The sequence below is a fragment of the Leucopleurus acutus genome (assembly GCF_964270905.1).
Source record: "Leucopleurus acutus genome assembly, chromosome: 4".
Lineage (NCBI taxonomy): Eukaryota > Metazoa > Chordata > Mammalia > Artiodactyla > Delphinidae > Leucopleurus > Leucopleurus acutus.
The window spans coordinates 130,976,866-131,002,614 of record NC_139146.1 but is presented as its reverse complement, the minus strand read 5'-3'; the positions used below and the strand labels follow the sequence as shown (position 1 = coordinate 131,002,614).

The 25,749-nt window shown below is 38.2% G+C and overlaps 1 protein-coding gene across 2 annotated transcripts in view; it reads left to right on the top strand.

Annotated features, from left to right (window-relative positions):
* Positions 1–25,749, top strand: part of EDNRA (endothelin receptor type A) — a 53,742-nt gene that overhangs the window by 9,750 nt on the left and 18,243 nt on the right. The window contains exon 2 of one of the 2 annotated variants that reach the window (XM_082837707.1): positions 17,556–17,683. The exons of the other annotated variant lie outside the window; for it this stretch is intronic. Coding sequence (XP_082693833.1) covers positions 17,556–17,683 — 128 coding nt within the window. The remainder of the gene's footprint in view (positions 1–17,555; positions 17,684–25,749) is intronic. 2 annotated transcript variants of the gene reach the window in all.

Genomic DNA, 25,749 nt, shown 5'->3' with positions numbered 1-25,749 from the left:
GCTACTGTGCTGAGAAGCATTTCCTGAATCGATGCAGGAAAAATATGCAGTCTTAAAATATGTTATGTATACCAATTTATAACATGACCTAAAGCCTAATTACTATTTACTCTGTACCAAGCTAACTCATTTGATCCTCACAGTAAACTTATCCTATATGACTGTTGCCTGAAAATGAATAAACTGAGGCATGGTGTTTAAGGAATATCCTCAAGGCTACACAGTTAGCGAGTTGCAGAGCCAGGATTTGGATCCAGTCTGATCCCAGAGGCCATGCTGTTAGCTAAGCTGCCACATTGCTTCTCTTCCATATGCCTCATAAGGCAAACTTGATAGTCATCCAGATGTCCTCCCTAGTACAGAAATATATTTTCAAAGACTGTGTTCAAAAATAGTCATTCCCTTTTCTCTCCTGCATTAAACCCAATACTTCTTTAGTTGCTTATTTAAGACAGAAGTGACACACTATAAAGGAAGATGTGTATGAAACAGAGGTTGCTCTCCAGAATAGCATTTACGTTGTAAGTCTTGCAGATTGCATGGGAACATCTGTCAAACAGATTTTTGTATTCCATACTCATTGTCATGTTGGTGAGATCAATTGACGGAAGGGAGCCAGAAAATAAAATTTTTTAAAAATGAAAAGAAATGTTAAGTTCTTTGATGGACTGATTGCCTAGACATATACATCTGCTTATCTTTCCAGAGGAACACTTTTTGCCAAACTGGTGTCTCATCCAGTTATCATTGGAAAGGCTAGGCAATTTGTGGCATGAGACAGAAAAGTGAGTGTCTATGGCTATCCCAAGGTTTCAGTTGGCGTACAAACACCTGGTTTTATTGATAAAACTAAATGTTGCATTTCTAGATCTTCCTCCTTAGGAGTTGACCAGATGCATAGGAATTAAAAGGGTAATGTGAAAGCATAATGGATGACATTTGGGAATATGTCTCAAATGATATTTAAAAAGAAGCAAGAAATAAAATACCTAGGAATAAACTTAACCAAGGAGGTGAAAGACCTATACTTTGAAAACTATAAAACACTGATGAAGGAAACTTAAGATGATACAAAGAAAGGGAAAGATACCCCATGCTCTTGGATTGGAAGAATTAATATTGTTAAAATGGCCATACTACCCAAAGTGATCTACAGATTTAATGTAATCCCTATCTAAATACTCATGACATTTCTCACAAAAGTAGTATTAAATTGTGACAGGCTTCCCTGGTGACGCAGTGGTTGGGAATCCACCTGCCAATGCGGGGGCCACGGGTTCAGGCCCTGGTCCAGGAGGATCCCACATGCTGCAGAGCAGCTGGGCCCGTGTGCCACAGCCGCCGAGCCTGCGCTCTAGAGCCCGCAAGCCTGGAGCCTGTGCTCCGCAACGAGAGAGGCCACTGCAGTGGGGGTCCCACACGCCACAACCAAGGGTGGCCCTCGCCGCGGCTGGGGAGGGCCCGCGCGTGGCAGTGGAGACCCAATGCAGCCAAAAATAAATAAATAAATATAAATTAAAAAAATAAGATGTTGTATATATATACAATGGATTATTACTCAGCAATAAACAAAGAATGAGATTCTGCCATTTGTGGCAACATGGATGGACCTAGAGAATATTATGCTTTGTGAAGTAAGTCAGACAGAGAAAGGCAAATACTGTATGATATCACTTATTTGTGGAATCTAAAATATAAAACAAATGAATGTATATAACAAAACAGAAACAGGCTCACAGATATAGAAAACAAACTAGTGGTCACCAGTGGTTTGGGGGGAGATAGGGGCATTGGATTAAGAGATACAAACTACTATGTATAAAATAGATAAGCAATAAGGATATATTGTATAGCACAGGGAATTATAGCCATTATTTTGTAATAACTTTTAATGGAGTATAATCTATAAAAATACTGAATCACTAAGCTGTACACCTTAAACCAATGTAATATTGTAAATTAACTATACTTTAATAAAATAAAATAAGCTAGAAATCCTCAATTTAAAAAAAATTACAATGAAGTTTAATGAAATTGTTTCATGAAATCTGAAGCTATTTGAATAAGGAACTTTATTAACATCGCTATTTTTTTTTTTTTTGGCCATGCCACACGGCATGTGGGATCTTAGTCCCCCAACCAGGGGTTGAACCCGTGCCCCCTGCATTGGAAGCGTGGAGTCTTAACCACTGGACCACCAGGGAAGTCCCTAATATCCCTAATTTTAAAAGCAAACTATATTGAGCATGTTCAAAATATCCAAAATCATTCCTTTCAAAATATAAAAGGTAATGGGCACACATCTCTTTGCCAAATATTGAATAGCATACTATGCCCCATCCCACATGAGTTTTATGTCAGATAAAGCAATTCTGTAGAATGTCTGTGTATTTTTAAAAATCTGGCCACTGTGAACTTTTAGCTTAGTTTCACAAAACAAAAATGTTTAGAATACTCCAGCGTTTCTCTTTCAAAATGATGTCATGTATGTCACAGATGCTGTGTTTCTCTGCCTATTTCCTCTGTTTCCACAAATTTGATGTTCTTATAGAAGGTAAATTTATGAAAATTTAGGGTAGTGTTACATCATTTAAGTGCCATAATACTTTGTAAACATTTTCGACATTTTATTGAGATGTAATATACATGCAAAAAAAATGTACATTAAGTGTCAGCTCTATGAATTTTCACCAAATGAACACATCTGTGTATCCAGGATCAGGAATCAGAACATTACCTGCACCCAGAAGTCCCTCGGTCACTAATTACCCAAACTCCCAAGGCAGCCACTTTCCTGACTTCTAACAGCATGAATTTGTTTGCCTACTTTTGTGTTTTATGTAAATGGAACCATATGACGTATGATCTTTTCTGTCTGGCTTCCTTTGATCAGCACTATGTTTGTGAGAGTAACCCATGCTGTTGAGTTCAGTTGTAGCTTATACATTCTCATTATTGTATAGCACTTCACTGTCTGAAAATGCCACAATGTGTTTATTCATTCTACTTAGGTAGGCATTTAAATAGTTTCCAATTTTGAGCTCATATGAATAGTGCATCTATGGACCTTCTCACATGCATCTTTTTGTGTGCATATAGATTGCTGAAAAAATAAATATATACAGATATATAAAACTTAACATGTATATATAAATATATATAACACTTAAATATCAACATATATACCTATATACTAAATAAATGCTTTTAATATAAATCTTGATTATGAATACTTAAATATCAACATCTATATTTATATACTAAATATATGCTTTTAACATAAATCTTTATCATAATCCTTTTATGTTTTGATCAGTAATTTTGGAGAACCACCAGGGCATGGTACAGTACTGGGAACTAGGCAGAATTTCCTAGACAGAATTCTTTTCTAAAAGCTCTAAAGGCTTGCGTGGCATATGTCTGAACTTTGTTCATTATAATTCTTCTTGGCCTTTCAAGCAAATCTATTATCTGCCTTCATATTGGATAATCCCCAAATCAACTCACACATTTACTAAGTGTCTATAGAAAACACAAAGAAATCTAGGACAGCTGTGCCTCTGAGTGGCTTGCATTCTGTGTGAGGATACGTATATTCCATCAAGTTAGCCTGAATGCCAGGCGAATGTTATAGTCCAGTGTCCTGTTGAAATTTTTGAGACCATTGAACACAACTTTAGTGAAAAAAATAACATTTTGAATGTAAAACACCTATTAACATTTTCTTTAAAAACAGAAAAACTGTCATCTCTCCTTCTCCTAAAGTAATATATACAGCTAAACCAAAATTAATCCAATTAATCTCAAGAGACACAGAAATAAAATTAGGTTTCAGCATTTTCCATTACTGCTGCAGTAAATGGCCATTTATTTTAAAACTTTAAAACACCCCACGAAACACAGATTAAAAAGCACTGATTTCAGACAGTAAATGTTCTGAGAGTTTAAGTTGGATTGATGAAATTTTCCAGACAATCTCTCTGAGGTTATTTTTGTTAAATGACATATTTTGGGATGCCAGTTGCTAGGTAAAACTTGGAGGTTTAGTTGTAATCTGGTTACCGCATTATTCTAAGACAAAATGGTAAGGGAGGGTTGTTACAGGAATTTACCAAATTGTAGCATACGAAGACAGATCTAAAAGAAAATCCTTCCTAACATCAACACCAAAATTTGCATTTCAACATCACATAAAAGAAATTTTATGTATCAAAACCACTGAGTAGATTTTAAATGGAATTCGATGGCGGTCTTACAAGGCCCTGAATACATACTGCCAAGAAGTTATTCAGAACTTTGTGAAATGTGTGAACACTGGGCTTTGCGGTCTTATGATTGTGCCTTTAAACTTAGAGGATTTGTTGAAATTTTTCCTGCTTTTTGTTCTGAGGAAATAGTTACCTTCACAGTAATATTTTTATTGGTTTCATGGAGTGACCTTAAAATGCCTCCAGCTCCTGGGTTACCGTAAAGGAGGGGAAGTAAATCCAGGGGGAAGTTTGCACATTAAGGTAATATTCCAGGGCCTAATTTGCAAGCACTGAGTACTCACCACTTCGGCTTGATCCTGTCTGATTCTCTGACCCAGGGGTGGGCAAACTACAGCCATGAGCCAAATCTGGCCCAAAGCCTATTTTTATAAATGAAGTTCTATTGGAACACAGCCATACCCATTGCTTACATAAATGGTTTCGACAGATACCAGATGGTCTGCCAAGCCCAGAATATTTACTATCTGGCCATTTACAGAAAAAGTTTATCCACCCCTGCGGCATCTCACCCGCTGCCCTGGCCCTGCTTTTACTTTTTTTTTTTTTTTTTTTAAGTTTATTATTTATTTATTTTTGGCTGCCTTGGGTCTTTGTTGCTGTGCTCGGGCTTTCTCTAGTTGCGGCGAGCGGGGGCTACTCTTCGTTGTGGTGCGCGGGCTTCTCATTACGGTGGCTTCAGATTGGGAGAAAATATTTGCAATCAACATGTCTAACCAAAGGAGTAGTTTCTAGAACATATTAAAAACTCTCAAAATTCAACAGCAAAAAACCAAACAATCCAGGCAGAAAATGGGCAAAAAAACATGAACAGAAAATTTTCTGAAGAGGATATAAAGCTGGTCGATAAACACATGAAAAGATGTTCATCATTATTAGCCACTAGCGAAATGCAGAACTGAAACCTCGGTGAGATATCACTACACACCTATCAGAATGGATAAAATTTAAAAATAGTGACAACACTTAATACTGGCAAGGATGAGAAGAAACTGAATCATTCATACATCACTGGTGAGACTGAGAAATTGTAGAAGCACTCTAGAAAAGACCTTGCAAGTTTATTATAAAACTAAACATGCAATTACCATAAGACCCAGCAATTGCAATCTTGGGCATTTATGCCAAAGAAATGAAAATTATGTTCATGCAAAAACCTGTTCAGGCATGTTCATAGTAGCTTTATTTGTAATAGCCTGAACCTGGAAGCAACCCAGATGTTCTTCAGTGGGTGAGTGGTTAAATAAACTATGGTACATCCATTCCATAGAGTACTACTCAGTGATAAAAAGGAACAAGCTAATGATACACACAACAACTTGGATGAATCTCAAGGGAATCATGGTGAGTGGAAAAAAATAAAGCCTATCTCAACAGATTACATACTATAATTCCATTTATATAACATCCTTGAACTGACAGAGTTATTGAGATGGAGGACAGATTAATGGTTGCCAGGGGCTAGGGAGTTCAAGGGAGAGGGGAAGGGAGTGTGGTTATAAGAGGTCATTATAAGGGGTCCTTGTGGTGATGGACCTATTCCATGTCTTGCCTGGAGGTCGATACACAAACCTACACATGTGATAAAATTGCATAAATACAAATAAATCAATGAGTAACACGGGAGAAATCTGAATAATATCACTGGATCATATCAATGTCAAAAAAATGGTTGTACCAATTTACATTCCCACCAGCATTATATGAGGCTTCCAATTTCTCCACATCCTCACCAGCTTATTGTTGTCAGTCTTTTTTATTATAGCTATTCTAATGATGTGTAGCGGTAGCTCATTGTGGCTTTAATGTACTTTTCCCTTAATGATGAATGATACTGAGCATTTTTCATTTTCATGTACTTAGCTATTTGTATTTCTACTTTGGTGAAATGTCTATTTAAATCTTTTACTCTTTTTAATTATGTTATTTCTCTTTATATTTTTTAATTGTAGGAGTTCTTTACATATTCTGGACGGAAATCCTTCATCAGATATATGATTTGCAAATATTTTTCCCACTCCGTAGCTTTTCTTTTCATTTTCTAAATGCTGTCTTTTGAAGAGCAAAATTTTAAAATTTTGATGAAATCCAATTTATCAGATTTTTTTCTTTTATGGACATGTTTCTGTGTCATATCTATGAAATCTTTCCCTAAGCCAAAATCACAAAAAAATTCTCTTATGTTTTTTTAAGTTTTATAACTTCAGTCATTACATTTAGATCTATGATCACAATTAATTTTTGTGTAGTATATGAGGTAAGCTTCTAAGTTCACTTTTTTACATACACATATCCAATTGTCCCAACACCATTTACTGAAAAGACTATCGTCTCCTCAAAGAACTGCCTTGGCACCTTTGTTAAAACTTAATTGATGATAAATGTAAGGGTTTATTTCTGTCTTTTCTTTTCTAGTCCAATGACTTATGTTTCTATTGTTATATCAATACCATCCTGCCTTGATTACTGTAGATTATAGTAAGTTTTTAAACAGGTACTATAAGTCCTACTTTGTTGGATTTTTTTTTCAAAAAATTTTTGGCTATTCTGGGTCCTTTACATTTCTATATAAATTTTAAGATCAACTTGCTAATTTCCTTGAATTTACCTAGGAATTGTATTGACTCTTTGGATGAACTTAGAGAAAATTGCCATCTTAACAATGCTCATCCTTCCAATGCAAAAACATTTATTTAGGTCTTTGATTTCTCCAGTATTTGGTAGCTTTCAGCAAACATGTCTTATACTTCTTTAGTTAAATTTATTCCTAAGTATTTTATTCTTTTTTTGATGCTATTTTGAATGGAATTGTCTCAATTTCATTTTTCATTTCTAGTATATACAAATGCAACCAATGTTTGTATATTGCTGTGGTAGCCTATGACCTTGCTGAAGTCCTCACCATTACACTTGCAGCATCAACTTTTTTCCACAGCTAGTGTGTGATGGCGAAGAATGCAATGACTCTTAGAACAGTTTGCACCAATAATGCAAATGTCAACCAGTAGAAAAGGCAGTCATCTCAGCGTTATCTTGACCTTGCAGGTCCTATGAAAGGTTCTCCTGAACTGTGAAAAGGGATCTTCAGGGGTCCTCAGGCAACACTTAGAGAACCACTGATCTAGATGGTCTCTAAGCACCTGTCCAAAGTCTAAAATGCTGTAATTTTTCATATCTAAGATAAATGTTGTTTACCAAACTTGTCTTAATAACATTTGCTTAAGTCACTGATTTTCATGGCAGTCAATATTCCTTAGACAATTGCTGCATGTAAAACAATGTACCAAGTGTTCTGAGAGAGATGAAAAGGAAATAGAACATTGGCCCTAATCTCAAGGAAATGGTACAAGTCTCTCTCAGTACTCAAGTGTCTAGGAAAGGAAGCCCAGCTAATTAGTAGGCTAATTACATTAGACCCCAAATTTGTATGTTTTCTGTTCTAGGTAGCACTAAAAATAAACAAAATATTTATAATGGAGTTACAGTATGTGTCGAATATCAAGACTGAGAAGTAAAACTAGGTTAAAATCTGTTATTCTTGACTTACACAATTTAATGTTATCTCATTTCCAAATGACTGGAAATAAGACAAAGTAGGATCAAACTCATTTTCAAATCTTTTAATTCTTAATTTTACACTATGATTTATAACAGACCCTTAAAATAGCCACTTACCTACTGTTTTCTCCTGCATTTTACTTACAGTCCAGATTTACAGTATGGTGCTGATAGCTCACTGGGCAAATTTTCCGTATATTTTAGCTTCTCCCTGGAGAGGAATAAAATACTGTTCATACATTCGAGGTAAATAAATAGTCTCAAGACTTCACCTATGAGATTCCACAGGTACTGACATCCTTCATCCTATTGGGCAGAAAAAAGAAAGGCAAAAAGGACTAAAATACTCATAGTTGGGAAGAATAAAAGAGAAATTGGGAAGACAAAATTATTCATATAAAATGAAGGGAGGGATTGAGGTTAAGCGAGTTTAGGGATAAATGGAGTTGATAATAGTTTCAGTGAAACCAGCTGCAGACTGGAGTTCTGATATGAAAAAAAAAAATCGTGCAATTTAAGAGCTGGCAGAGAATTTAGAGATAAGAAATGTTGGGCCAGAACGAGATTATATGGCAGAGGAGGAAGGCAAAGCCCAAAGATTTCTGACAGGGCTAGAGCTGGAAGCCAGAATTTCTAACTTCCCTGCAGTATATTACATCCTTCCCTCTTCTGAAACTTTAGTGGGTGAACTGTTTACACGCATGTCATTCTTATGTGAAGCATCATTACATGACTGGTAACTCAGCCATCTTGAGCATGTCTTCCTAATTCACTTTATACCTCAGCTATTGCAAATTGTCTTATTTCCTAATGAATTTGTTATTAAATATTCAAAATCACCTCAACCTTATTTACTGTAACACATCAGCTTCAGCATCAATAGTGTTCTTTTTTCCCCAAAAGACACATATGGTATCATTTTCTTCATGCCGCATACCGTATCTTAGTTGGGTCATCGTTTCCATCAACACAGGATAATTGTGACCACATGACATACTTTAAAATGAAGAACTAACCTCAGTTCTTAAGATTTCACACATTACATCATTAAATAGGCAGCATGCTTTCAAATATGTCGTTGGCTTTTGCTTTTTTCTACTTATTACCACCTTCCTGATAAGTTCTTTGGGGCTACTACCTAAACCTACATGTGGAAATCATTACCAGTTTGTTTTTTGTTTTGTTTTGTTCTGCTTTGTTTTCGCCTGCATGTTTCTTTTAAATAAGCACTAGCATGTACTACCATAGAGAGTGCTGATTAAAATAAACAGTAACATTTTTTCAATAGGTTTTGGGTCTTATTGTGTGTCCAGGTCAGAGCACTTATTTTCTATAATTAACTGTCTTTTCTCCATCCAGGAAAAGCCGGGTTCATTCTTTCCAGTGTAACTCTTCTCTCCATTATGAATTAAATCCTAAAATACTGACACACACATTTGGCACTAACCTATACAATTTTGATACTGAGTGCTTCTAACTTTTCTTTTTGAAAAACATTTAATTCTTCTCCATCCAATGATCCTTTGGTTTTAGGCATACCAAAAAAGTAGAAGTCATAAATCCCTTGATTCTAGATTGGCATCCTTACAGCAGCTTTATCAGAGACATTTCTTTTCATTCCCAGCCTTCAGGTGACTGAGATTCTTGGGGATAATAAGCCCATATCTTGGGTGAACTATCTTTCCTCTAATGAAATAACCTTCCTGGGTTTGGAACTTGGTTTTAGAAAGTATTTTTTTGGGACTTCCCTGGTGGTGCAGAGGTTAAGAATCTGCCTGCCAATGCAGGGAACACGGATTCAAGCCCTGGTCCGGGAAGATCCCACATGCCGCGGAGCAACTAAGCCCGTGCGCCACAACTACTGAGCCTACATGCCACAACTACTGAGCCTGTGCTCTAGAGCCGGCGAGCCACAGCTACTGAGCCCGCTCGCCTAGAGCCCGTGCTCCGCAACAAGAGAAGCCACTGCAATGAGAAGCTTGTGCACCACAACAAAGAGTAGCCCCCGCTCGCCACAACTAAAGAAAGCCCATGCGCAGCAACAAAGACCCAACGCAGCCAAAAATAAATAATAAATAAATTTTTAAAAAATTAAAAGTATTTTTTCCTCTTTTTTTTTTCTCTCCTTCACCTGGTTGTTATTAACATCTATGTATTTCAGATTCTAAAAAGTTAAGACCTCAGCCAACACCGAAACACTGAATATTCAATGGTGAAATAGATGAATAGTGGGTAGTAGCAACAACCTCAAGTTTTCTAATCTAAGTGCAGAGTAGTTGGAGCAGTTCCTCAAAACCCATCTCTTACAGGAACTAACATTCACAGCCTGCGATGGGCCAGGCCCTGTTCTAAGGGCTTTGCCTGGATTAATTCATTTCACACTCCCGTCAACCATATGGCATAGTTTTCAACTCCAGTTTTCATTGAGGCACAGTTCACTTGCGTAAGTCATGTAGGGTACAAGGCCGCCGGGTTCCGGAGCCTTCTTTGGCTGAGTTCCCACAGAATGCTGCTTGCAGCTTCTTTAGGGACCGTCACACCTGTTCATCTTCTGGGTAGTCATTTCCTTGTGAATGGGGCCCTTTGTACCTGTGGGGTCTGCCACCCCCCTGTACCTGGTAACCTGGATGACCGTCCTTCACAATCTCACTGGAAAAAACAGACAGAAAGTAGAGACTGATAACCACAGGCCGTGCAAATAGCTCACACTTCCAGATACTTACTTCTGCTAACTGCTTTCTATGGATTGTCTCTTCTGTCATGCACAGTAACCCTGCGAGGTAGCTGCCATCACCATTTCCATTTTCTAGAGGAGGAAACTGAGAAGCAGCGAGGATAACCAACATGCCAAGGTCACACGGTGTGAAACATAGCAGAGCTGGGATTCAGTCCAACCCAGGAAGTCGAGCTTCAGGGCCCACGCTCTTTGCTACACCAAGCCACTTGCTTTCATTAAAAGGAGTGCTTCTCCATCCCCCCAGGTCACGGAGGGCACCCAGAGTCGAGAACATCTGTGGAGTGTCTGCTCTGCTCTAAGGACGTCATGCTTTACAAATTCTTGGGCTGGTCGGGAGGCAGGAGGAACCTGTCAAAGGAAGAAGTGTATGGCTAGGGTGGAAGCCACGGGTTTTGTTCTATTTATTTGATTTGATTTCTGTGAAAACTCTGCCTCAATCCGGAAGCAATTAAAGCATAAGGGAAAGGCAAAATTCATTCTCAGTCACGCAAAGTGATTTATTTTATTGTAACCAATTTGAGATTTGCAACAGCCAGAAAACATGTTCTCATGGAAGGCCTGTCCTGGGCATCCCAGGCTTTATTACCATCCCAGTCTGCACTGTTGGGAGATGTAGAACATCTTTACTGGTGATTCGACTATGTACCAATGTCTACATCCCAGCCCCTGCCCCAGAAAGAAAGAAAACCTCAGAACCCCACTTTCTGAAGACTGGTACCTGGTCCGTCATGTCCAGCTTCAAGTGACCCAACAATAATCCACGTTGAGGGGAAGAGAACATTTTATTTACTTTGAGGGTTCCAGCTATTACAGACTATATTCATAAATCCCTCATTCCTTCCTGAGATGGGTGGGGTGGGATGAAGGGAAGGAGAAGAAGCCCTCATCCTCACCAGATGGGCTAGAAAGAAAATTAGCACAAAGAAAAATGCACCACTGGTTCTACTTATCGCATTATGAAGATGCCATGACAGTAACAAAGATAATATCCAAGTAATGGCATTAGCATCTGGAACGGATAAAAAGAGGGGGTAAATTCATTTATATTATCCTTTTCTTCATGGCCGTGAATAATTGGTACATTTCAGTTTATAATTACAAACTATAGCCGTTCAAAATAACTAACGTCTGTGCAGTGTACGTTCAGCTTGTGGAGTCTCTCATAAGCATTGTCCCATTTGAGCCTCCCGGCTGGTCATCATACCACTGTGGCAGGTATGAGAGCCACCCCATTTGACAAATACAGGAATGAGACATAACAATGGGTAAGTGGCTTACCCAAGGTCACTGTCGCTAACAGATAAATCTTGTATTGGAACCTAAGTCTTACGAAATGACAATCTAAGTTGATTTTAAGGAAAGAACAGCCTTATTTCATAATGCCAAGCTGGTGAGGCCTGGGACATGAGGCCTGGGACATGAGAGTCGTGCACACCAGTTAGGGCACCTGCCTTTCTGTACTGATGGCTTTAGGCACTATCGGCATGAGAGGCATGCAAACTACGTGGCCCCAAGCTATTATGATTTTTTAGTCATGTCTATATTATATTCTACTTTCTGCTTATCCTGCACTAGCTGGCTGTCAACTCGCCATCATTTTTTTACTGATCATGGCATCTCTAGAGCATAGGTTCTCAAAGCAGAGGTTGGTGGACTAGCAGCATCCGCATCACCTGGGAACTCATTAGAAGTGCAAAGCCACGGGCTTCCCTGGTGGCGCAGTGGTTAAGACTCTGCCTGCAGATGCAGGGGACACGGGTTCAAGCCCTGGTCCGGGAAGATCCCACATGCTGTGGAGCCACTAAGCCCGTGTGCCACAACTACTGGGCCTGCCCTCTAGAACCCACGAGACACAACTACTGAGCCCGCGAGCCACAACTACTGAAGCCCGCGTGCCTAGAGCCAGTGCTCCGCAACAAGAAAAGACACCGCGATGAGAAGCCCGCGCACTGCAACGAAGAGTAGCCGCCGCGTGTAGCAGTGAAGACCCAATGCAGTCAAAGAAAAAAACAAAAACAAGTGCAAAGTCTCAGGCCCCACCTCAGACCTACTGAATCAGGAACTCGGTGGGGCGGGGGCGGGGGTGGGGGGCGCGGAGCAGTGTGGTTTAATAGGCCCTCCAGATGATGCTGGACCTGCTGAAGCTTGAAAACAAGTGTGCTAAAGCAGTGATTCTCAACCTTGGCTGTACACTAGAATCACCTGGAAGCTTTAAAAACTTCCGGGCTTGTGTCCCAACTCCAGAGATCCTGATTTAATTGGCCTAGGACAGGTTTTTTGTTGTTGTTGTTTTGGGGGTTTTTTGCGGTACGCGGGCCTCTCACTGTTGTGGCCTCTCCCGTTGCGGAGCACAGGCTCCGGACGCTCAGGCTCAGCGGCCATGGCTCACGGGCCCAGCCGCTCCGTGGTACGTGGGATCTTCCCGGTCCGGGGCACAAACCCGTGTCCCCTGCATCGGCAGGCGGACTGTCAACCACTGCGCCACCAGGGAAACCCTAGGACAGGGTTTTTAACCTCAGCGCTACTGACATTTTGGGCTAGATAACTGTTCATTAGAGGGCCTGGCCTGTGCATTGCAAGATATTTAACAGCATCCCTGGCCTCTACCTACCAGATGTTAGTAGCCTCCCAACAATTTGTAATAATGAAAAATGTCTCCAGACGTTGCCAAATGTTCCCTGGGAGACAAAGCACCCCACAATGAAGAGCAGTCATCTAGAGGCATGGCCTGGGCATTGGTATTTTTAAAAGCTCCCTCAATCATTCTAATGTACAGCCAAGGCTGAGAACCATCACTCAGGCGGGTTCGTATTAATGAGTAGCTTTGGACGTGCAATGCACAAATAACAGAACCATTTAAAAAGAACAATAAAAATGGGTGTAAAGTAAAAACAAATCAACCTGCGGGGAAGACTCAGACCGTTCACCCGTAAGTCAAGGACGTGAACTTCAGGGCATCAATTTCACAGCAACCATTTGGCGCCTTACATTTTTGCTTACTTTCTGGTGGTCAGGTATGTTCCAGAAAGCTGGCATAAGCAGGTACGTTGTACATACCATCAATAAAAGATCACAACTAAGTAGAAATTGCTTTATACCAAATATAGTAGTGGCCAGACATCCTGCTTTTGAATCTAGTCATTCTAAAAACAGGGTGCCTATTGGTGGATCATGTGGTACAAGTCCTTAGGTAAATCTGTTTCGACAGGTTAAAAAATGCAGCCTATCAATTTTATGTTGATTTTTCCACAATCCGAATCAGCCACACAAATACAGAATTTCTCCATTCATTTGTGCCATTTAGTAGCGCTTTCGTTTTCAGGTGGAGATCAGGACTTTAATTATGTTTCAGCTGCAGAAAAGTCCCCTCAGAAAAGTCCTAAAGCAAAATCCATGCTCAGCAGATGACCCTCTGCTGCCTAGGTTGCCCTGGGCTGTTCCTCTGTGGTCCACTTGAGAACCCGATTGGACCATAGGACGGGCGTCATCTTCAGGTGCCTGCTCTGTGGCTCTTATCAAGCTGGACGGTCTCAGCACAAAGGGAGGGCTCTCCAAGCAAAGTGTTTGGCAGCCCCTCTTTACCGTGGACTTTTCAACAGAACTGTATTCTCCCACCTCCTCCAACAAGTAGTTGAACGGTGCATTGTTTGTTTCAACATAAAGAGTGGAAATACTACTTTCAGATACTTTTAAATTACTTTTAAATAGAAAGTAAATTATAAGATGAATGTGTTTTCTGTGGAAAATTGGTGCTATCAAATTTCAAAATGAGAAAATATTTCCCTGAATTAGTGAGTTGAAATCATTAATTTGTTCAACACCTACTACATACGAGGTACTGTGTGATGCCCTTGGCAGTTATAAATATGAGGGTTACATAAAAGCACAGATCCTCTCATGGCAAAAATAAGCTATGACTGCTCCGAGGTGCCAGATTTACCCTTGAACCAATCCGACTTGTTAGTTTGTCAGAATGGTTTGGTTTTTCTTTCATTGAATTGATATTAGCTTGTTAACAATAATGAAATCAACTAGTTCTTTTACCATGGTCTCTTTATGCTAAGCAGTTCTTTATCTTTTCCTATCCTAGTCTAAGTGGTTTTCCTTAACGTGCTTTTAAAAAATCAAAACATTTTAATTAGGCAATAGAACTGCTTCCCAGAAGTCTGCTCTAGGAAACAAAATCATAAAAGACTGCTGGAAGGTATTATTTCCATAATGTTCTGACTTTAAAAAAAAAACAAACAGGATTTATGTACATAGGGAGTTTTCCAGAAGAAAACACAATTTATAATTAACAGTGGTTGCCTTTGGGCAGGGAATTAAGGGGTCTTGAATAGAAGGGAGACTTAACTTTTCATTATACAAGTTTTTATACAGCTTAACTTTTACCATTTTAAATATTGTATTTTCCATTTTAAACGCTAGTAAATAACTGAAAGGATACATTTCCCATAGTCCTTCATAAGCTCCAAAATGCCTCTTCTAAATAAGAGAAAAATAGGTGAGCTATACTCTATGTCTCTTTGATGTCTTCCTTTTGTATATGTTTTCTTGCTAAGACAGAGTGGGCTGAAAGGAGTCTTTGAATCTAAGATTACTCCAATTAATTAATTAATTAATTAATTCCATTAAAGAGGTTAACAAGCAGGTCCTACTTGAGATTGGGTAGTTAAGCAGGGCCTCTTTGAGGAAGCCAGCTTTAACCAGAAAGAGAAGTTGCCTGCAGGTAGGACCCTAATTTCCTGTTGGCAGCATGCGAACAGTTACTATCCATATATCCCTTGAGAATGAAGTGGATATCCGTCAGGGATGTCTACACTGTGATTGTACCTAAAATTTTTTTCCAATGATTTCTTTCATTCTCCTTTGTCAGTAATTCCCAAGAAGAATCAATGCTGGCAAAGAAAAAAAAAAAAAAAGAACAACAAAAATAACCAAACACCTATTTGTGTCAAAGAAAGACAATTCTGTGATCTATTTGGTGCTCACCAACTCCACGATATCTTTCTCTTGGGTGCTTCCTTTATACCTAATCCTAATTAAAAGTTTAAGCAAGCATGAAAAAAAAAATATTTCAATTGAGATTGGAAGGGCCTGAAACAATACATGCTCTGTTGTGGGTTCTCCCAGATCATTTTTCTTAGCACTTGTTACTTAGACCTGCACAGGATTTCAGAGTCTCCCCTGTTAAGCCAGGAACATCCTTTTCTTTTCCCTCATTGTTGGATGTGTGAATTGGGAAATCCATCCACGTAGATTTCAGGATCATCTGTCTCTGGGAATGAACCAACCATAACAATTCAACTGTTCCAAAACTTATCCTATAACAATCCTTACACATTTTAATTACATCTCTCTAGTCTTTAGTGGAGAATTACAGTTCTGGGACAAAATACTAAACTCCCACTGTGTAAAAAGTAATTTTCAGGTTTTCTTTTTAGGGGGTGATTCATGTCAGAAATAATGTTTTATGTGTTTACTTGCATCAGGCATTCATAACTAGCAATCAGCAATGGTATAATTATTTTTTAGCTTCGTGAGACCTGTCAGAGTTTAGGGCAGTATTTCTGTGAAGAGCCTACTGCTTGTCTTTGGACAAAGGTATTTATGGAAATTCTGAGAAGACACCAACCAAGACCAGTTAGAGTGAGAGGAAGAAGAGACCAGCAGTAGGGCTGGACTGAAGGAAAAGGCCTTTTAGAAAACTACTCAGAAGAAGGGAAATATGTTTGAAAACCAAAAAGAGAGAACATCAGAAATTAAATCAAACAGGATCTTAGCCATAAAAAGTAGAATTATAGGTAGCCCTATGTTACTAAACTCACAAAATGCGTTAGTTCTGATTTTGTATTTCTCGGGTAATAGTTTCCTGTCCTCTTTCCATGGACTCATATGAATGACCACGCCAACCATGAAATTAAACCTTACTCTTTTAGAAATGGTAGAATGAAATTGGAAGGTCAACTTAGAGTTACTATGGCGATAGGTACTCTGCAAAAAAAAGAAGTTTGTCAAGTTAGTACAGTATTATCTCCTATTGAGTGGAGTACGTTTAAATTCTGAGTCACTAAGCAAACATAAGAAAGGACATCAATACCATTTTTACTCTTGAAAAGGCATCATAGATATTCAGCAGAGGCTTCCTCCTTTGAGGTAGCTGAGCTATTATTTAAGCCCATGCTTCTAGTACGATACCTAATTAGATATCTCTAATTAGATATCAGCAATTCACAGAGGATTTATGTTCCTGCTACTCACCACAGCCACTAGAGGGTCATCACCCTCTCCCTGGAGCAAAAATTTCAAATTGTCAACATGGAAGAATAGATATCCCTGCGAATGCTACAAACGGGTCACAGTAACCACATTTTCTTGTATGATAGAGGAAAATCTGAGCCTAAATAAAGATAGGCCACTGGTGTCACACCTGCTGAAGCAGGGCAGCAAGTTAAGCATGGAGGAAAAGGTGAGTTTCAAGTGGCTTTAGCTGTTAACCAGGAGGCAAGGCCAGTACATTCTAAACCACTTCACTTTCCCAGTATTCTCCAGAACATCTTATTCAGAGCTTTGGCTGCTTCTCAGGAGATAATATAATCTCCCAATGCCACTAGCTGAAAATGATTCATTTCACTCATGATTTAGTAAGACTTGATCAGAGATGACTGCCCGCTTCTCAGTTAAGCCGTCATCCAAACCCCCAAATTTTGCTCCTCTTTGAAAATCAGGCGGCACGACTACTTCCTATAAGATCAAAGTCTCATCTCTTGTTATGATATTTATCACTCTCCACATTGTTCAGGATTTTAAAAATTGCTGAGGCTTTAAAATATGGGAAAAAAATGATGATCATAGTCTCTTGCTACCACACTAACTGAAAAGCATAGTGAACGATACACTTTAGAAGTTTGGAAGCCTAATTAGAAATATTAAGTGTCCGCGTAGCCTATGCTGGCTCTGCCACTTCTTACCATGCTCTTTCCTTTTTTCAGCTGCTGGCTGGGCGCTGGCCTTTTGATCACAATGACTTTGGCGTATTTCTCTGCAAGTTGTTCCCCTTTTTGCAGAAGTCCTCAGTGGGGATCACCGTCCTCAATCTCTGCGCTCTCAGCGTTGACAGGTAACGTGGTTCTTTCCCTTTACTCTGTTGTTGGGTTGAGAAAAGCAGTTTTGTCAGAAAGAAGAGAACTCGAGGAGCCTTGAGAATTGGTGTTCAAGACAGTTGTTCATTAGTTCCCAGCAATGAAAATACTAGCGATCTTGCTCTACTGTTTAGAATTGCTTTCCACAGTTGTTGATTACCAGCCATCTTTGGTTCAGGCAACTTGTACCGAGAGCATTTCACCAACTATATCCATTTGACATCCTTATGGCAACGAAGGAAAAAGGAACATGTTAGATGGAATGAATGTTGGAAAAGGAAATTCTAGGACATCCACATTCTGTATTTTCAATGGTAGATTTCTCATTAGAAAAAAGAAGATACTGTTCAATTGTGTTTCCAATGCTTGATTAGTTGAACTGAGTGGTGAGTACTCAGAATTATGTTCTAATCTATGCTTTTCTGAATACCTGAAATGCTTCCTAATTTTTAAAAAGAGGACAACAGAAGCACCCCTTGATCCAACTCTGAAAAAAACCATCAAGTATCTCAGAGTCTTTCCAGAATTCTTCTCAAACATGGATGTCAATGCGTCAAGAAAGAAGTCCTTCTGAATTCCATGAACTTCTAGAAGGTATTTTCTATACCTTCTAATTTTCATAGCAGGAATTATAAAAAATGAAGTTAGGAACTCTATAACACGTTTTGTGGTGCTTTTTTATATTGAAAATAATCCTTTGAAAATGCTGTTTAATGTCTTATTTAGGTGGTTTACCTACAATTTAGAAGAGGTTTTCATTTTTCCTTTCACACGCTGACAATCACTTTATCAGAGCACCTAAGTCCCATCGTAATAGAAATAAAAGTCCCACTTTCTTAAAGAACATTTTAGTGTTTACAGATATTCATTATTTATCATTAACAATTAATTTTCAGGACCAAAAGTGTTATTGTTAAAACATAAAAATACTCATTCCATTGGTAGTAGAAAATTATAGTGGTATCCTTGTTATAAATTTATGGTTATAATAATTGCGAAACACTAAACAAAATGTTTAGTAGTGTTATTAAAAATAAATTTATTGCTGAAATTAAAACAAAAAAATTCCATTAGTAGTTTAAATTGCAGTAATGCTATTGACAAAAATGCTACCACTGCAGTGGTAAACACAAAGCTCAGAAATAATTTCATCACCTATTAGTAGGATTCACAGTGATTCCCAGGAAAACCTGAGGTCTACATAGGTTTCTTCTGCATCATATCAGATGTTAAGGGCTGCTGCATAAAAATATTTACATACAATAGATGGCCACTGTATCACTTTCACTTGACAAATAATAGATTATGCTACTTGTGACCATGTCCTAAAAAACTGAGCAAGCATTTATAATCTGGACTTTATTCACTAATGAATTCTCATTCTGTTGTTCCCACTCCTAGCACCCCAATAATATCATTTCGTCTTGTAACTAAAGTATTGTATTATCTAAAAATTAAAGTCGTTAAATTATATCTATTACATTACTAATACATGAAAAATTTTTCCTACCTGTATTTATCAAGTTGTATATTTAGAGATGTAGCTAGGTATTTTCATTATAATATCCAATTAAAATTTTAAATTATAATATAACTCTAAAACCCATATGGGGAAAAGAAATAAGAAAATGATCATGACAATTTTTAAAAGAATTACGTTTCCTATACACATATTCTTCCTATATGATATTCTTAAATGTTATAAAGCTACAGTTTTAAAACAATGTGGTACACACACATAAACACATTGACAAATCAATGGGAAAAACAGAAACAGGTGTCAGAGTGTACAAGAACATATTATAGGCTGAAATCACTTTAATGGGGAAAGGAAATATTCATCAATAAACAGTGCTATGTACCGTCTGGGGGAAAAAACATGTTAAAGTCTTATTTTGTACTAATATCAGTAATAATATTTATAATTATTACCATTTATTGAGTATTAGTATGTACCAGGCCCTGTTAAAAATACTTTCCAGAAATTATTTTATTTAATCCTTATAACAACACCTGTGATGGTGCTATAATTATCCCCATTTTACAGATGAGGAAGTTGAGGTCGAAAGGGCTTAATCAAGGCCAATTGGCTACTAAATTTTGGAGCCATAATCAAAAGTAGTATGTGTTCTTAACCACTATGCACAAGCATGCAAAAACTCAAACCATAGAGCAATAGAAGAAAATAAACCAATATCTTTTTGATCTCTAGAAAAGGAAGACTTTTTGAACCTAAAGTGGATGGTAGAAAATCTGAATAAAACTATAAATGCATTTCAGGACATAAAATTTTAAAACATGAATATCAAACATTCATAAAATTAAAAAACAAATAAATAAAGCAATAATGCAGGGAAAATATTTGCAGCAAAACTACATGTTAATATTCTTGGTATTTAAAGAAGCCATACAAATAGTAATTAAAATCTTACTACTTCCATATAAAAAGGACATGAGTATAAAAATCATCAAAGAAGAAATTAAAATGACTAACATATGAATCATGTTCATATTATCAAAGAAATTCTCATTAAAAAGCATGTTTCTCAAAATCTGGCAGTAGTAGGGAATTGAACAGCCCTTCCAGAAACTAAAGTCCTACAAATGTTTTTGCCTTCTGACCCCGTAATTACAATTTCCACGATCAATTCTATGGAAATGATCCAAAATTTGAACAAAGAAATCAGGTACAAAGATGTTCCTTACAACAGCAGTCCCCAACCTTTTTGGCACCGGGGACCGGTTTCATGGAAGACAACTTTTCCATGGACTGAGGCGGTGGGGGGGGATTTGGTTTCGGGATGATTCAAGCGCATTACATTTATTGTGCATTTTATTTCTATTATTATTACATTATAATATATAATGAAATAATTATACAACTCACCATAATGCAGAATCAGTGGAAGCCCTGGGCTTGTTTTCACTTGCCACTCACTGATAGGGTTTTGATATGAGTCTGCAAGCAATTGATTAATTATGGTCTCTGTGCAGTCAAACCTCTCTGCTAATGATAATCTGTATTTGCAGCTGCTCCCCAGCGCTAGCATCACCCCCTCAGCTCCACCTCAGATCATCAGGCATTAGATCCTCATAAGGAGTGTGCAACCTAGATCCCTCACATGCACAGTTCACAGCAGGGTTTGCACTCCTATGAGAATCTAATGCCACCGCTGACCTGACAGGAGGCGGAGCTCAGGCAGTAATACGAGCGATGGGGAGCGGCTGTAAATACAGATGAAGCTTTTCTCGCTCACCCGCCACTCACCTCCTGCTGTGCAGCCCTCTTCCTAACTGGCCACGGGCTGGTACCCATCCGTGGCCCAGGAGTTGTGAACCCATGCTTTACAAGATCATTTAAAGAAAAAGTTGAAAGCAGCCTTGTATTAGGGAAATGGATAGGGATGTTAAATGCAATTTATATGTATAAGTATATGAATATAAAATTCCTTGAAAGGAATATGATAAATATTAGTATTAGTTATGTCAAGGGATAGAGTAACATGTAACATTCTTCTGCAAGCAGAAAAAAACTTATGAAAGTTTATTTTATTTTCTGTGACCCATTTTCCTTATTTACTTCATGCTATTCCCTACATTTTATTTTTCTCATCTGCCCAGCTCATTCCTATGACCTTTATTTTAAATTAACACTAATTTCCTATGACTGGGTAGCTCTAAAACGCAAGCATATGTAGGCCTGTGTGTGTGTGGAGAAATACAGGTACATGCCCAGCTCAGAGTTACTTCCATGCCTACTCTTGCCTTTACAAAAGCACCATCAAATTTGGGAAAACAGCATTTTATTTAAAAAATTAAACTTTGTCCCAAAGTTTAGGTAAAAATAGGATGATAACGAGTTTTAGGAAAGGGCCACTCAGTGTTCTAAGAAAACTGCACCTCCGAGGAAACATCTAACCAAACCCAGACAAGAACAGCCCATGACAAACAAGAATGAAAAACAGGAGAAGGAAGACAAGGAAGATGCTTGGCTCCTATAAATAGTAAAACCTTTTTTAAGGCAGCTGGGTATAATCCTCTGAGAAGAGAGGCATTGATGAAAAGAGAGGCCAAGGAGAGGAAAGAATTTGCTTGGTTTGATAAGAAATATAGGCAACTTTTCATCCCTGCAATATATTTTCTTGTTACAAAAATTAGAGTATATGCTCTGAGTAGTGTTATGTGCCATGATATAGTGGTCCCTTTTGTAGTTCGTATGAATCTATTTAATAAATTTTTTTCTTGATTGAAAAATACTTTAGGGCACTTATTCCTCAGTGATATACTGTATCATGAATTATCCCTAGATTGAGAAGCATAATTCATAATATAGTTCAACAGAGAGACTTGGCAAGAAGGGTATGAGGTACAGACATGAAGAATCAGGCCTGGCTGCTGTTCTTTAGGAGTTTCCATGGTTGTGAAGACAATGACCTGGGAACCAGGGAGAAAGAATTGCACAGGGAAGTGTTCAGGCAGTTGGATTCCCCAGCCAGCTAAATCATCAACATCCTCCATTCCTTCTCTAGCTCACCTCGTTCTGCTGCCTCTTTCTCCCTTGGGGGAACCTCAGAGGATGATCTTGCTGAGCTTCAATCTCCCCAGTATAAACCCTACCTTTAGGCAGGGAGAAGGGGGTGGTGGGAGATGATGGGATGGGGAAATGGAGGGATTAGGTCATAGATTCCTGTTTCTGGTGTAGGAATACCTCACCCACACCATGTCCTCCCCTACCTCATGCATGGAGAAAAATTAACTCAGTGTTCAATCACAAGCTGTCAGTTATGTAGCACATGAAATGTTCTTGGTTTGAAAAAAGAAAGAAAGAAAAAAGAATGTCAAGCATTTATTTCATCAAGACTTAACCTCAGTTTTAGATCAACGAGAAGAACTGTTTTAAAATTCCACTTTCGCAAAAATCTGCCTGAATCCAGGAGGTTTATTCTGGGTAATCAACTCACTGTCCTTTGTTTCCTGGGTCCTTTCTTTATTATTTTTACATTTCATTTGGTACTGACTCTCAACTTTGGGACCGGTATGTAGGGAATCTATTTTGACATTTCTATTTCAAAAGCTTTCACACTAGGGAATGAATCATTCACACTTGATTTCTGAAGATAAGATACAATTTGCTTTCAATCTTGATTCGGTTGCATTATATTCTTCTAAAAATAAGAAAATGCCTTTATTTAAAAAAACAAAAACAAAGCAAGGAGTAAAAAGAGGGAAATTGGAACCTGTTATGAATCAATTTGCAACTTGGGAATCCCTGCTTTCATTCTATGAGCTGAATCAAATTACGGCCCAGGAAGAGTTCCCGTGATTTTTTTGGTTTTGTTTTTTAAATATGATGATTATGTCTCATTTCAGAGTTGTTGTTTTTGAGGGAAAATAATGAACATAACTATTCATCCAAGTTTTATACAATTTCTCCATTACTTCATTGATTGCTCAGTGAATACTAATACTTTAGGATCAAAGAAAAAGTCTAGCTTCCTTACTCCAGGCTTTTAATCTGAATAAGGTTACAAGGCATCCCTTGTACCAGAATGGATGACTTCCCATTGTTCATTTCAACTATGGACTTGTCTTATTAAAGCTTTTCACTAATTCTTCCTCAAATCTATTATTTATTTTTATTTCACATCATTAGTTACTTAAGAATAAGATAAAACAGGAATTTCACAAAAAGACTGGGGAAATTTAGAAACAAATTTTGACCTCTATCCAAGCTTTAGCAGTGAAATAGTTTTGTCTAATGCTAAAGCAGTATACTTCTAAAATGAATGAATTTTTCCCAACAAAACAAGAATAACCAGCCATTACCAATAGTGCAAATAGGTATTCTTACCCGCCATAAGTGACAAGCTTTACAAGTTACTCTGAGTTTGTTTCAGGGGGAAAAAAAGAAGCGGCAGGGATTGGGAAGAGGAATTCAATGCTATTCCTTGTAAGGTTAACAGTCATATTTAAAGCAGAAAATGATGGGGGTCAGACCAGTAAAAAAGGTCTGGGTACAGTTCCAGATTGTACTTAAAAGTTGCCTAGGGAAAGAGGCTGTAAAAAAGATATAACTCTTAACAACTACTCCAGATGATGTGTAATTAGATACCTGGGAAAGTTGTAAGGATCCATTGCTAACGCACTTTGATTTGCCTCAAACTCAAAGCCAGTTCTTCATCCCTCATTTCAAGTAATTGCTTAGTGGTCTCTATGATCTTCTCAAAGGTTTATCCTAACCCAAGAAAGCATGGAAGTGATTTTCTAAAAAACTTCATTTTTACTTAGACTCGGGCTTGGTTTCTCCTTATTCTCCTGGTGCTATGATTTTCCTTTCACGCTGGGTGTAGGGCAACTTGGGATCTCATTTGGGGGTCTGTTCCCTGTCGCACATAGTTATTCGTTCTTTTATTTCTATTGTCAAGATCAGGTGACTGGTTAATCTTGCTACCTCATTTTTCTTTGATAACAAACTACCCCCAAACTTAGTGGTTTAGAACAACCACCATTTACTTATTATCTGACCATGTTGTGGGTCAGGGATTTGGGCTGTTCTTCTGCTCCTTGTTACTTCGACTGCGGTCTCACGGTGGATTTCAGCTGGCCACTGAGCTTGCTTCATGGGTCCAAGACTCACATGACTGGCCCCTTGGCAAGAACAGCTGGACACCTGAGCTCAGCGGAGCCCATCTCCCTCTCCATGAAGTCCAGGGCTGTCCAACACCCCTCCAGCGGGCTCAGGGCTCCAGGGTGGAACCTGCTGCTCCATTCAGAGGCCAGGCATGAAACTGACAAAGCATCGTTCCAGCTGTGCCCAGCTGGTCAAAGGAGCCACAGGCCAGCCCAGATGAAGGATCCAACTGAAGAAATGTCCAAATATCTGCAGCTATCTTTCTTTTTTATCATTATTAATTTTTCTTTTTTTGTTGTTGAAGTATAGTTGATTTATAATGTTGTGTTAGTTTCTGGTGTAGAGCAAGGTGATTCAGTTATACATATATAAATATATATTCTTTTTCAGATTCTTTTCCATTATAGGTTATTACAAGATATTGAATATAGTTCCCTGTGCTATACAGTAGGACCTTGTTGTTTATATACTTTATGTATAGTAGTTTGTATCTGCTAATCCCAAACTCCTAAATTATCCCCTCCCCCCTTTCCCCTTTGGTAACCATAAATATGTTTTCTATGTCTGTGAGTCTGTCTCTGTTTTGTAAATAAATTCATTTGTATCATTTTTTTTAGATTCCACATATAAATGATATCATATGATATTTGTCTTTCTCTGACTTACTTCACTTAGTAATCTCTAGGTCCATCCATGTTGCTGCAAATGGCATTATTTCATTCTCTGCAGCTATCTTTTATTTTTTTTTTTAACATCTTTATTGAGTATAATTGCTTTACAATGTTGTGTTAGTTGCTGCTGCATAACAAAGTGAATCAGCTATACATATACATATATCCCCAAATCTCCTCCCTCTAGCGTCTCCCTCCTACCCTCCCTAACCCACCCCCCTAGGTGGACACAAAGCACCGAGCTGATCTCCCTGTGCTATGCAGCTGCTTCCCACTAGCTATCTATTTTACATTTGGTAGTGTATATATGTCCATGCCACTCTCTCACTTTGTCCCAGCTTATCCTTCCCCCTCCCCATATCCTCAAGTCCATGCTCTAGTAGGTTTGTGTCTTTATTCCTGTCTTACCCCTAGGTTCTTCATGCCCTTTTTTTTCTTCTTAGATTCCATATATATGTGTTAGCATACAGTATTTGTTTTTCTCTTTCTGACTTACTTGACTCTGTAGGACAGACTCTAGGTCCATCCACCTCACTACAAATATCTCAATTTCGTTTCTTTTTATGGCTGAGTAATATTCCATTGTGTATATATATGCCACATCTTCTTTATCCATTCATCTGTTGATGGACACTTAGGTTGCTCCCATGTCCTGGCTATTGTAAATAGAGCTGCAATGAACACTGTGGTACATGACTCTTTTTGAATTATGGTTTTCTCAGGGTATATGCCCAGTAGTGGG